Source organism: Carettochelys insculpta, chromosome 31 (assembly GCF_033958435.1).
Source record: "Carettochelys insculpta isolate YL-2023 chromosome 31, ASM3395843v1, whole genome shotgun sequence".
In the NCBI taxonomy this organism is placed as follows: Eukaryota; Metazoa; Chordata; order Testudines; family Carettochelyidae; genus Carettochelys; species Carettochelys insculpta.
In genome coordinates this window covers 9,493,063-9,505,825 of record NC_134167.1, presented here as the reverse complement: position 1 = coordinate 9,505,825, position 12,763 = coordinate 9,493,063, and the positions used below count along the sequence as shown (strand labels likewise).

At 44.5% G+C, this 12,763-nt stretch overlaps 1 protein-coding gene across 1 annotated transcript in view; it reads left to right on the top strand.

Moving 5' to 3' along the window:
• The window catches only part of KAT6A (lysine acetyltransferase 6A), a 66,335-nt gene extending 54,983 nt beyond the window's left edge, over positions 1-11,352 (top strand). Inside the window, exons 16-17 of the mRNA XM_074982022.1 lie at positions 695-1,004; positions 6,212-11,352. Of these exons, the coding sequence (XP_074838123.1) occupies positions 695-1,004; positions 6,212-8,814 (2,913 nt within the window). The 3' untranslated portion in view covers positions 8,815-11,352. The remainder of the gene's footprint in view (positions 1-694; positions 1,005-6,211) is intronic.
• The last annotated feature ends 1,411 nt before the right edge of the window (positions 11,353-12,763 follow it).

Genomic DNA, 12,763 nt, shown 5'->3' with positions numbered 1-12,763 from the left:
CTGACTTTGGAGGTCTGAATTCTATAAACACAACAAAAAAACTAAGATTAGTGGCAAAGTGCTGCACTAGTACAAAAAGCAGAAGTCATTTCCTTGCATGAATTGTGTAGTTGGTATTAATTTACATATATCCATACTGAAATGATAGGTAGCTGTGATCCTGTTGGACACTGTGCCTGCTGAACTGTTATAGAGCAGCCCATGGATTGTTGAGCATCAGTTCTTTGAAACAGATTGTTTTCTGTTTCACTGGTGTATATTTAGTAAATTTCATACAAGCGTGACTGAGTGAATAAAACACTGGACTGGAAGCCACAAGAGCTGGGGTCTATCCTATCTCTGCTATTAGCCTGGGGGATAAGATTGGGCAACTAATATCATTGCTCTGTGCCTCACTTTCCCTGTCTGTAAAACAGGACTAATGACTTTGCTCTCTTTTGCAAAGTGCTTTGAGAGCTACTGACGAAATTGCTGGGAAAGAGTGAGGCAGTAATAGTAGCAGCATTCATCTGTACTGTCACCTGCGTTACTGGAGGACAGATTCAAGGCTGTGGTATAAGCAATGTCTAAATTCAAGATGGGAGGCTAGCCTTATCCCATGCAAACTGTTAAGTTTAGATGTTTGTTTTTTCCATTTGTCAGTGGTTAATTTTCACTGCATGTGATCAAATGCTTTTTTCCTTCCCCCTCCCAGAAACCAATTCTCCATCGGAAGCGGCGAGTCCGTAAGCGCAAGCACCACAACAGCAGTGTTGTCACTGAAACAATCTCTGAGACCACAGAGGTACTGGATGAACCTTTTGAGGACTCAGATTCTGAGAGACCAATGCCCCGGTTAGAGCCTACCTTTGAGCTTGAGGAAGAGGAAGAGGAAGAGGAAGAGGATGAGAGTGAACTGTTCACCAGAGGGTACTTTCGCCGCTTACCCCACCAAGATGCCCTCAGGCACACATCCTCCTCTAAGAGGAAGTCCAAAGATGAAGAAGAGTCTGATGACACTAACGGTATGTTTCATGAGCAAGCTGTGAATTAGCATTTGATGCTGTTGTGGGTATTCAGTGAGTGATAGCAGTGTCCCTCAAGAACTGGTTGACTTATGTTGCCAGGTAAGTTCCAGACAAAACGTCTGCCTAAGAACAGATTTCCAGTCAAACTGACCCTGATATTTGTAATTCGTAGGAAGGTGGTTTCATATTTAAATATCATAGCAGCAGCGTGTGAAGAAATAACAGGTCATCTTCACATTTCATCCACTTTCTTAGCAAAGACAATATTTGCGTCTGCAAGAATGGTTGTGCAAGCAGGCCACTTAGGCTATGTCTACACAGCAGCGTCATTCCTGAATAGCTATTCCAGAAGAGGTATTCTGGAATAGCTTATTTCGACATAGCGCTGCTATGCACAAAATTCATTTCAAAATCCACACAATAGAGCCTATTTCCTGATAGAGCCACTGGGCACACTACAGCTTATTTTAAACTAGGCTCTATTCGCTGCCCATGCAGCCCTATTTCAAAGTACCCATTTTGAAATAAGCGTTATTCCTCGTACAGTGAGGTTTACCAATTTCAAAATAAGGCATCTGCTAGTGGTTGCTATTTTGAAATAACTTTGCTGTGTAGACCTACCCTTAACAGAAATAAGAGCAAAGCAAATCGCACAGACCCCTTACTCAGCCTCCCTTTACAGTGAGTAAATAAAGTAGGAGGAATAGATAGTAAAGGGTCTATTTTTTTTATTTGAAATTGTTCCTCATTTCTGTAGAATACTTGCCCTCAAATTCTCATCCCTCACTGAACTGCTTTGGTCCTAAACCTTTAATACAGATGGGGAAAAATACATTTGGCCTGAACTGAGGCTTTTTTGTACTATATCAGTATAGACCAGGGATCTCAAACTCCCAGCCCACAGGCCACTGCAGGCCACCCCAGGCTAGAGTGATTGCACAGTAAGGCCCATGGGTACTGGGGGATGTGTCCAAACCTGACCCCAAGCCCTGCCCCTTCCTGCTACTGCCCCACCCTCTCACCACCATGGCACAGTGACCCCCCACAGGATGTGATCTGAAGAGTTACTGGGGGGACTTGGCGTAGGCCTGCGGCTGTGGTCATGCCCCTTTGCACTTGCCACAGTGGGGCAGGAGCTGCAAGGGAGCAGAGTGCACTCAATGGGTTCGCATGTTCTGCTTCCCTGCAGCTCCTGCTCCTGCGGCAAGTATGGTGGGTGGGGCATGACTATAATCACAAAACAATGTTCAAGCTGTCAAATGAATTCTCTAAAACGTGATGTGCAACAAAAATCAATATTTTTTTAACCTTAACTACTGCATGCTGCTGCAGCCTCATGCCAGCCCACACCCATAAACCCCAAGACCACGTCCCTCAGGGTGGGGTGGTGGCAGGCAAGGGCTGGCCTTGGGGGCTGGGTTCAGACACGGTGCATCAGTACTGCCTGGCCAAATTGCACAGTCACTCTGGCCAAGAGCAGCCTGTGAGCCAGGAGTGTGAGACCCCTGCTGTACATGTAACATCTCTCATTCAAGTATGTCGCTATCACAGTTGTTATATGCTCCGTTCCTGCCTAATGCAGTGCTTATACCCTATGGGAGCTCTTTAATAGCCTACATTGCATGAGGGCAAGCAGACAAGTAAAAATAAAGAACCAGGAGTAATAGATGGCTGGTTTTCTCATTCCACCCCCTTCAGTGATTCTTACTGGCACCACCTAAACAAATCATAGTACTCAACTGGCCTCTCATTAGCAGAGGAGAATCCATCCATACAGGTATTTAAATGCTGAAGAGTAAGGATGTAATTCTATTTATCTTTGCTATTTATGTAGCACCAATCACCATTGTATTTCTGTGGTGCCAATCCCTACTACATTAAAATTAAATGCGAAGAAGTGTTCATGCAACATGGATTGCACAGTTCAAATAACAAAATGTCCTGACATGCAATAGTTAAGGTTAAAACTATTTGACAGCTTGAACGTTGCTTTGTGATTATAGGAATTTGAGATGAGAAAAGATTTAGCTCATCCCTTTTAAGAAATGAGACTTCTAGTACTTTCCCTGGAAAATGATTATATAAACTAATACATCACGTTTCAGGTTTTCCCTGATGTTTGACCTACATTTTTCTTCTCTTAATTTCATCTCATGTCTTCATTATGGCTGTGTTTACCATATCAAATAATTCCTGTCATTCCAGTTGTTGCTTAATCAAGCTTCATATATTTAATTTTCATAATCTTCCCATACAGTTTAATCCTGCCTGCCCCCAGTTGCTTTACTTAGTCTCAAATTTGTCGGTATCTTTCAACTATTATGTTCCCTGAAAGGAGCATACTATATCAGAAATTTTGTTGCACCTGGACTGATTTACTGTATAATCTTTATAGTACTGTAGATAAGTAAGATAGTCCGCTAAGGCACTTAGCCTAGGGACAGGGCATGCCAGTCCACCAAGCTCTGTTTGCCAGTCTGCAGACTGGCAGAACTGAGCCCTGGAGCCCTGGCACCTCTCCCCAAGCTGCAGGCACCAGGATAGTGTGTGCAGTGAGGACATGGATGCAGCATCAGTGCCTTTGCACTTGGCGGTTGAGGAGGATGTCAAGTCCTTTGAGCCAGATGCACTCAGTCAGATCTGGGGGATGGAGGGTCCACATACACCAGCTTGAGTGTGACCCCACAGCTAGTACAGCCAGCTCCTCTCCTTGCCTTCTGGCCTGATGAAGCAGTGGAGGGGCCATCCCAGACAGTGCTTCAGAATGTTAACAAGCCACACCAGGAGTTGCTAAAGTCAGTGGCCCCAAACCTAGAATGAGGAGAAGAGGAACTGGTGGAACCCTCTGATACTTTATTTGACATTTTGACCATGGTGACACTGTCCAGGTTGGCATTCGTGGTCCATGAATGAGTAGTGAAGCTTGTGAAACCAAATGGCAGACCTCATCCGCTCTCCTACCCATTTCCAAAGAGGAAGTATTGTGTCCTGGCAAAAGGCTTGAGTGTTTATATCCCCACCTGGCTCTGAACTCTTTAGTGATCTGCAGTGAATGAGAGAGTCAGACAAGGGGCAACCTGGCCCAACTTTCAGAAACAAAGACAGCAAGAAGCTCGAATTGTTTGGGAGAAAAATTTTAGTCTGCCAACCTCCAGTTACGATGACAAACTGTCAGTCCTTAGTCAACAGATATTTTAATGTCTAGCAGCCTGTGGCCAGGTTTGCAGACATGCTACCAGAAGATTTCAAACAAGAGTTCCTGGCCATTTTTAATGAAGGGAGAAATATGGCAAAGACAACTCCCCTTCAGGCTGCCTCTGACACAGTGAACTCAGCAGCCAGATCCATCGCTCTGGCCATGTCATAGCTGCTGCCTTCCAGGCTTCCTCTCTGTCCCCACATCCCTCCTGCAGCCCAATCCCTGCTCCTTTCTACAACTTACCACTTTCCGAGACCCCCAATCTCCTCCATTAATACTGTAGAACAGTGGGGCCCATGACCTCTTACCAAATTCTTGAAGTGGACATCCCATTGAAACTTATTGCCCGCCCCGATCTAGTCTGGCCACCTGCACACTGCTGGACACCAAACCTCACTCCTCACCTCAGGCTGAGTTACTGACATAGTCAAATCATGGTTTAAAGACACAAGAAGTTACAGAAAATTCTCCATTTACTCTAGTTTAAACCTCAGAGTGACTTGAGACGCTTATTGCAGAGGCAAGCAAAAGTGTCAGGGTCTCTGGCAATTTGAGTTGGGATAAAATTCCTTCTGGACCCCAATTGTGGCAGTTAGTTTGACAAGAATTATGAAGGATTGGAAAACCACCTTATAGTGAGTCTCCAAGTGCTCAGTCTGTTTAGCTTACCATAAAGGACGTTAAGAATGACTTGATGACAATTCATAAGTACCAACGTGGGAATGGAAATAAAGGACTTTTCAGTCTAGTAGAGAAAGGTCTAATCCAATCCAGCAGCTGGAAGTTGGAAGCTTGACACATTCAAACTGGAAATAAGATACAAATCTGTAACCACTGGAATGATTTACCAAGGGCTGTGAGGGATTCCTCATCACTCAAAAACATTAAATCAGGACTGGATTTTTTTTTTTTTTTTTGAAAGAGAAGCACTGTGGCTCAAACAGGACTTAATTCAAGGAAGCCCTAGGAGCAAGCTGTGCTGTACGAGTGGTCAGGCTAGATGATCACAAAGAGCCTGTCTGGTCGTATATTTGTGACGCTATAGTAAAATTTGGAATGTAGCTTAAATGTAAAAAATGATCCATCAGAAACAGACAAAAGAGAGAAACAAATGGCTTCCTTTTATTGTTTATGAAGAAACAAAGTGTTCTTCAGCTGCCAGATTAGGTTGTGTAACTCCAGTTAGGAACACCTGGGGAAAGGACTTATTCATAACTGAATAAAATGTTAGTTCTTTCAAAAGTTTACAACTGAACGTTGACTTAATACAACTCTGAAACTTTACTATGCAGAAGAAAAATGCAGCTTTTAACCATCTGATTTTAAATGAAGCAAGCACAGAAATAGTTTCCTTACCTCATCAAAGCTTTTCAAAACTTTTTATTTTTAAAATTTAATTTTAGTGCATGTTTAACACAGTAAACACTGTACAGTATCTGCTGCCTGATTGCTGACTTCTCATACCAAATGAAGTGTATCATTGACATCTGGTGTTCTACTGGATCTGTATAATTACTTTGAGTTTTAATCCATTTCAGCAACACCAGGGAAGTGAAATAGTTCTGGATTTTAGATCTCTGCTAAAGAACAGAAGTAAATGTGAACGTAGCAGCAATGTACTTCCATAGGCGTGGGACGTATTTTGCTCAAGTGGAATATTTTCCAATCAAAACCGCATTACGTTAAATGTAATTGCAAAGTGATAGTGGTCCTTTCTGCTTCTTCTAATATACAGTATGTCACTGAATTTGGATTATGTATTAGAGGCTCAAAATTCTGAAGAAATGTTTTTTTTGCAAAAACAGCTCATTTCATGTGCTACTAATGAGCAAATGTTGAAATGGTAAAAAGGGTTAAGAATTCTCTGTCCCGTTTTATTGTTCACAAATGCAGTTGCATGTTTGGGACTTTGAAATGAGGGGAAGGGTTCCTTTGAAGGCAGAGAGGAAGAAACATTCAAGTAATTATGAAAAATTTAAGCAATATCCTTGTTTTGTGTTTCCAGGCACCCCTACCTTGAAGCCAGTATCTGTGCTCAGAAAATGTGAAGCAAAGATTTCTCCATTTGAGCCAGATACTTCCACACCCATGAAAAAGAAAAAGGGATGGCCCAAAGGCAAAAGTCGCAAACCCATCCACTGGAAGAAAAGACCTGGTAGAAAACCAGGATTTAAACTGAACCGGGAAAAGATGCTAGTATCTGCTCAGAATGAGGGAGCTGATGACATTGTAACTAACTCAAAACCAGGGCATAAGCCCAAAACACAGGAGAAAGAAGAGTCTCTTCAGAAGAAAGAAGAGCAGCCCCTCGCTGAGGAAAAGAAGGAGGAAGAGGTGCACGTGGAAGCGGAGGAGGTGGGAGAAGGGGAAGAGGAAGATACAACAAGCAGTGAAGTGAGAGCAGTTTCTCCTATGGACAGCAGCAGCAGTCCAGCAGCGGATGTTAAGGAAGCTGAGGTAGAGGAAGAAGTAGAGGAGAAGCCACAAGTTTTAGAAGAGCAAAGGCAATCAGAAGAAGAACAGCAAGAACTGGAAGAACCTGAGCGTGACCATGAAGAGGAGGAGGAGGAGGCTGCAGTTGTTATAAACCAAAATGAAGACCATGATGCAGATGATGAAGATGATGGTCATCTGGAATCTACAAAGAAGAAAGAATTGGAGGAACTGCCAATTAGAGAAGAGGTGAAGGAGGAACCTGAGGTCCAGGAGTCTTTTTTAGAAACAAGCATACAAAGCAGTAGAGAAGAAGTAAAAGGCAAAAATGAGACTGAGGCAGATTCTGAGGAAGAGCAGCCTTCTCATGAGACATCAGTGGGCTCAGAGCATGTTCCTGGCTCTGAAGATGATCATGAAGAAGAGCAAAATAATAAAGAAAGGTTAATTGAATTAAAAGAAGAGGAAGAGATTCCTCATAGTGAACTCGATCTAGAAACTGTCCAAGCAGTACAGTCCTTGACACAAGAGGAAGGTCATGAACATGACGTAGCATACCAGGACTGTGAGGAAACTCTTGCAGCTTGTCAGAATCTGCAGAGTTACACTCAAACGGATGAGGACCCTCAAATATCGATGGTTGAAGATTGCCATGCCTCAGAACACAACAGTCCAATATCCTCTGTTCAGTCTCATCCTAGCCAATCTGTGCGTTCGGTCAGCAGTCCCAACGTGCCTGCTCTGGAGAATGGTTACACCCAGATAAGCCCTGAACAAGGATCCCTGTCCGCACCCTCTATGCAGAACATGGAGACCAGCCCCATGATGGATGTGCCTTCTGTATCAGACCACTCTCAGCAGGTGGTGGACAGTGGCTTCAGTGACCTCGGCAGCATTGAGAGCACCACAGAGAACTACGAAAACCCCAGCAGCTATGACTCCACCATGGGGGGCAGCATTTGTGGGAATAACTCTTCCCAGAGCAGCTGCTCCTATGGGGGGTTGTCCTCCTCGAGTAGCCTAACTCAGAACAGTTGTGTTGTCACGCAGCAAATGGCAAACATTGGCAGTAGCTGTAGCATGATGCAGCAGAGCACTGTCCAGCCTTCTGCAAACTGCAGCATCAAGTCACCTCAGAGCTGCGTGGTAGAAAGGCCTCCAAGCAACCAGCAACCAGCCACACAGCCGCAGCCACAGCAGCAGCAGCCGCAGCCCCAGCCGCAGCAGTCTCAACCCCCGGCCCCACCCCAGCAGCAACCTCCGCTGTCTCAGTGTAGCATGAATAATAGTTTCACCCCTGCTCCTATGATCATGGAGATACCCGAATCCGGCAGCACTGGCAACATAAGTATCTACGAGAGGATTCCAGGAGATTTTGGTGCTGGGAGCTACTCTCAGCCATCAGCCACGTTCAGTTTAGCCAAGTTGCAGCAGCTGACAAACACCATTATGGACCCTCATGCCATGCCTTATAGCCATTCTCCTGCTGTGACTTCCTATGCAACCAGTGTGTCTCTGTCCAACACAGGGTTGGCTCAGCTAGCTCCATCTCATCCATTAGCTGGGACCCCACAAGCACAAGCCACCATGACGCCCCCACCGAACTTGGCATCCACCACCATGAACCTCACGTCACCTCTGCTTCAGTGTAACATGTCCGCTACCAACATTGGTATCCCACACACGCAAAGGTTGCAGGGGCAGATGCCAGTTAAGGGGCATATTTCCATTCGTTCTAAATCAGCACCGTTGCCCTCTGCAACTGCACACCAGCAGCAGCTCTATGGCCGCAGCCCGCCGGCAGTTGCCATGCAGGCTGGCCCCCGTGCACTGGCTGTTCAACGAGGTATGAACATGGGGGTTAACTTGATGCCAACCCCCCCCTACAATGTCAATTCCATGAATATGAACACCCTGAATGCCATGAACAGCTACAGAATGACACAGCCCATGATGAACAGCAGTTACCATAGTAACCCTGCCTACATGAACCAGACAGCACAGTATCCTATGCAGATGCAGATGGGGATGATGGGGAGCCAGGCCTATACCCAGCAGCCTATGCAGCCAAACCCTCATGGAAACATGATGTATACTGGCCCCTCCCATCACAGCTATATGAATGCTGCTGGGGTGCCCAAGCAGTCGCTCAATGGACCGTACATGAGAAGATGAGCGAGATTGAACTTGCAACCTAAAAACTTAAATATATATAAATAAAGGAACCTTTTATACTGACAAACCAGAGAAAATGGACCTTTTTCCAGTTAAAAATATTGCTGTAGATTTAGAGGGTTTTTCTTTGGTGTATTTTATTTTCTAGGAAGCCTGGTCTGTATTCTTTTTTTCGTTCGTTTGTTCATTTTGGGGTTTTGTTTCCTTCAGAATCCTGAAATATTTTACAGCTGAAATCATTTTAAAATGGTTTTAGGGGGAAAATGTGCACAAAAATCTTTTCATAATTTAAAACGAGCCTTACTTTGCTGACCACACAGACAGAATACGCTTAACAGTGAATCATCTTTTTAAATTTTATTTTCAAATGTATGTTCCCCACTTTCCTCTTCCTCCCCTACGCCCCCTTTGTGTGCAGCTCCCAGTGCTGCAGTCGTTTAAAATGTCAAACATTCACTGGGTAACAAAACCCATCCCTCTAGTCCCCCTCCCCCACTTGCATATCCTACTTAAGTCCAACAGGAGGCACTTATGGGAGACTTAGAAAGGGATAGGGAGGACAAATACTGTATTCCAATGAGGCAGGAAAAATTCTCCACTTTTTCTGCCTTCTCACCCCTCAGTATAATTTGGAAGTATGTGTAAACATAAAGTCTTCTCGCCCTGACTACTTCACAGATTAATTGAAAAACAGATCGTATGTTTTATTCTGAAAGTGTAATGCCACTTTAAAATATTCCCATCCAGCGCACATATGCACACTGTCGGTCTGATCCAGCATTAGCATCTCAAAGGAGAACTGTATGGAACCCTAATGCAGCTTCTAGAAGGATAAGAATTACAGTGCATCAAAAAGAGAAGAAAGTGGCTAACGGGTCTTGTTTTGACCACCTGCAAACTGGCCATAATTCTGAGATCCTCAACTCTTCTGTAATATCTGCTTTGAAATGCTAAGTGTCTTGGTTTTGAGCCTGGGGATCTACCTGAGCTCAAGAACCAGTGATCTGCCTGAAAGTTCCTTTAGTCACATAATCTTAGGAGATGACGCGGATGTTTAGGTGACTTGACAAAAAAAAATCTACAGTCTGTCCCTATTCTGTTCCTAAGCATGTGGGTGTGCCCTTCGTGCAGGGGAGTTCTGGTGTTAAAACAGGCACATTCCTGCTTTCCCAATTTCTTTTGAGATCATTACCTGGGAAGTTCATCACCTCCAAGCCAGTGTGTTCTAGTAGAGGGAATTTCAGCTCCTCTCAAGGGAGGAAATGGGAGTGAGACAGCCAGCACACCACAGTGGGACCTAATCAGCTGGATTTCGTAGTGTGCTTGGTGCACACCCCAGTTTCCATTCTGAGTAGCATTGGAGAGACTGGCTGCACCTGTTAGCATGCCAACGGATGCAAAAAGAAGGGCCATTATTTACTCTTTAGTGTACAGTTCTCTTTTATTGTCTGTTCTGTAGAGATACTGACAATAATAAAACAAAGCAAAACAAAAAAAATCCAAATGAAGGTTCAAGGGTTTCTTCAGATGCACTAAAATGGACCTTTCTCTGATAACTGCCAAATATAAAAAGGCAGAATTCCAAGGACTTCCACTCCTTATTTCTTTGTTTCGAGCATGTGTGAGGCTGTGTAGGATCCCGTTTCTCTGTATATACTATTCAGGTTCTAAATCATCCATGTAGAATGCGCACTGTGCTGCCCTCTCCTTCCTAGATCTTCAGCTGTGTCATTGCTTCGTGGTTGTGGGAGGGAGGAATGGGGGGCAGGGAGAGAGGGGGGTTAAAGACAGGAGGAGAAGCTGTAGAAATGAGGGCCGTGAGTTTAGTTTGTTTGCTGTTATGTTTGGTTTGGTTTTTGTATGTTTTTTTTAAATCAATTGGGCAGCTCCCTTTTCCACAAGCCTTTGTGACTGTAGAACTATTGTAGAAAAAAAAAGTTCTTTTCTATATTATAAAAAGAAATTATCCAACGCAGTAATATTGGTACCTACCATTTTTTTCACTTCTGTTTAAAAAAAATGTATTTTTAGCAAGATAACTTGGGTAATCTTCTAAAAGAAATTTAAAAAAAATCACTGTTAGTGACTTTGATGCCTTTTAAAATAAGAGCTTTCATTTCATTCCATCTTTAAAATTTTTTATCTTTGTTGTAGAATATTAAAAACTATTTTAAGAAAGATACAAATTCTCTTTAAAGAGATCTCTAGAGTGTGTGAATAGAGCTCCAGATGCCTCTAAAAGCCGCATGTACAAATGAAGCTAAGTCTATTCCTGTCTGTTTATATTTGCTTTTCCTGTTTTGTAACCTCTTTGTACTTTGTTCATGGTGACTTGTAAGCTAAGGGGAAGGGGGGCCTCAATGCCTTTGTATTTCTCCATGTCATGCGCTCCTGGCCAGATGGCCTCCCTTCCTCTTCTTGTATGTAATATCACTTTTTTTTCCCTTTCTAGCAAGTACTTTCAAAAGAACTCTGTACATTTTAACATAAAAAAATAAATTATGTTGAGCCATTTTGGATGTCTGTTGTGCTTGTGGAATTTTTCTTCCTCCAGAGCATTTGAGAATTGAATCCTGTAACTGTTGCCCCCAGGTCTACAGATTTAATACCCTCTTAGACGACCCTCTTCTGTGGCTCTGATCCAGAGGAGGTGCAGTACCTCAGAGAGAATGTGCACCAAAATCCAAGAACAGTCTCTGTCAATCATCTTATCTCCTCTGAGTTGGAAACTGCACATCAAAGAAAACTGAACCTCTCTCTCTCAAAAGTGTAAGGAATGCTTGAGGCGATCCTGTCCTATAAACCCCTCCCTGTAAGCTTGCCCAGAGCTGTGGCTAAGTCGTCAGATCTTTTCTTCCAGCCCAAAGGGATGCCTTGAATTAGGGTGACGAGACTGCAAGCAAGAAAAATCAGGACGCAGGTGACTGGTGACACACACCTATAATAGTACGAAGCTCTGAATATTGGAACTAGCCCTATAAAATCAGGGCATCTGCTCCACCCTAATTTGGATATATGATGGGCTCATCCTAGCTGCCCATCTGCACAGGCATTTGCTGCAGAATATCAGTGATTACACGAAGTCTGAATATAGGGGTGTGGCCCGTCTGTGCTGTCTGTGGGAACCGAAAAACCCATGTTGGAAACCATGTGTTAACTGTATATATTACTTAGGCTAAGCCCATGAAAACAGGGCAATGTGGTTAAGCACTGGGACCAAATGCCCGGGGATACTGTGGAATCTCTATCACTGTGTTGAGAGCAGCCTAGACAAACAGCTGCTGGGAATTGTCTAAATCAGGGTGGGCTATATGTTTTAATAGGGGGCCACTCTAAGAATTCAGTAAGTGGCCAATGGCCATGCTCTTCCGTGATACTAATGGAGGAGATACAGGGTATGGGGTGGAGGTTGGGTGCTGAAAGCTCAGGGTAGGGAACTGGGGTGCAGGAGGTGGTGCAGGGCCTGAGAGGGGATATGGGTGCCGAAGGTTAGGGGTATGACCTGTATAAGGTGCAGGAGTGGGGACAGAGTTGGGGGAAGGGAGGGGCTCGGGTGCCAGTTGCAGGCTCTGCCCAGGAGGCACTTACTTTAGACAGCTCTCTGCCAGCAGCCTGGTGGGCCCCCAGCAGGCTGCCCCCCTGGCAGGCTACCTACCTGCTGGGTCCAACCCCCCCACCACTTTCTCTCCTGCATGCAGCTCAAAGCAGCCAGCTGCAAGGACCACATGTGTTGCTGTTCACGAGCATGACTCAGGCAGCTCCCGTTGGCTGATTAGCTGTGAGATTGTGCTTGGGGACAGTACACCAAGTCATCCCTTCCCCCCGACCTGTGCAGGTGGCGTGGAGATAGCACATGCAGGGGGCCTGCCTGAGACTCCTACTGGGCTGCAGAACAGTAGTGGACCAGCCCCAGCCCCTGGGCCATATTTTTCTGCCCCTGGTCTAGCTA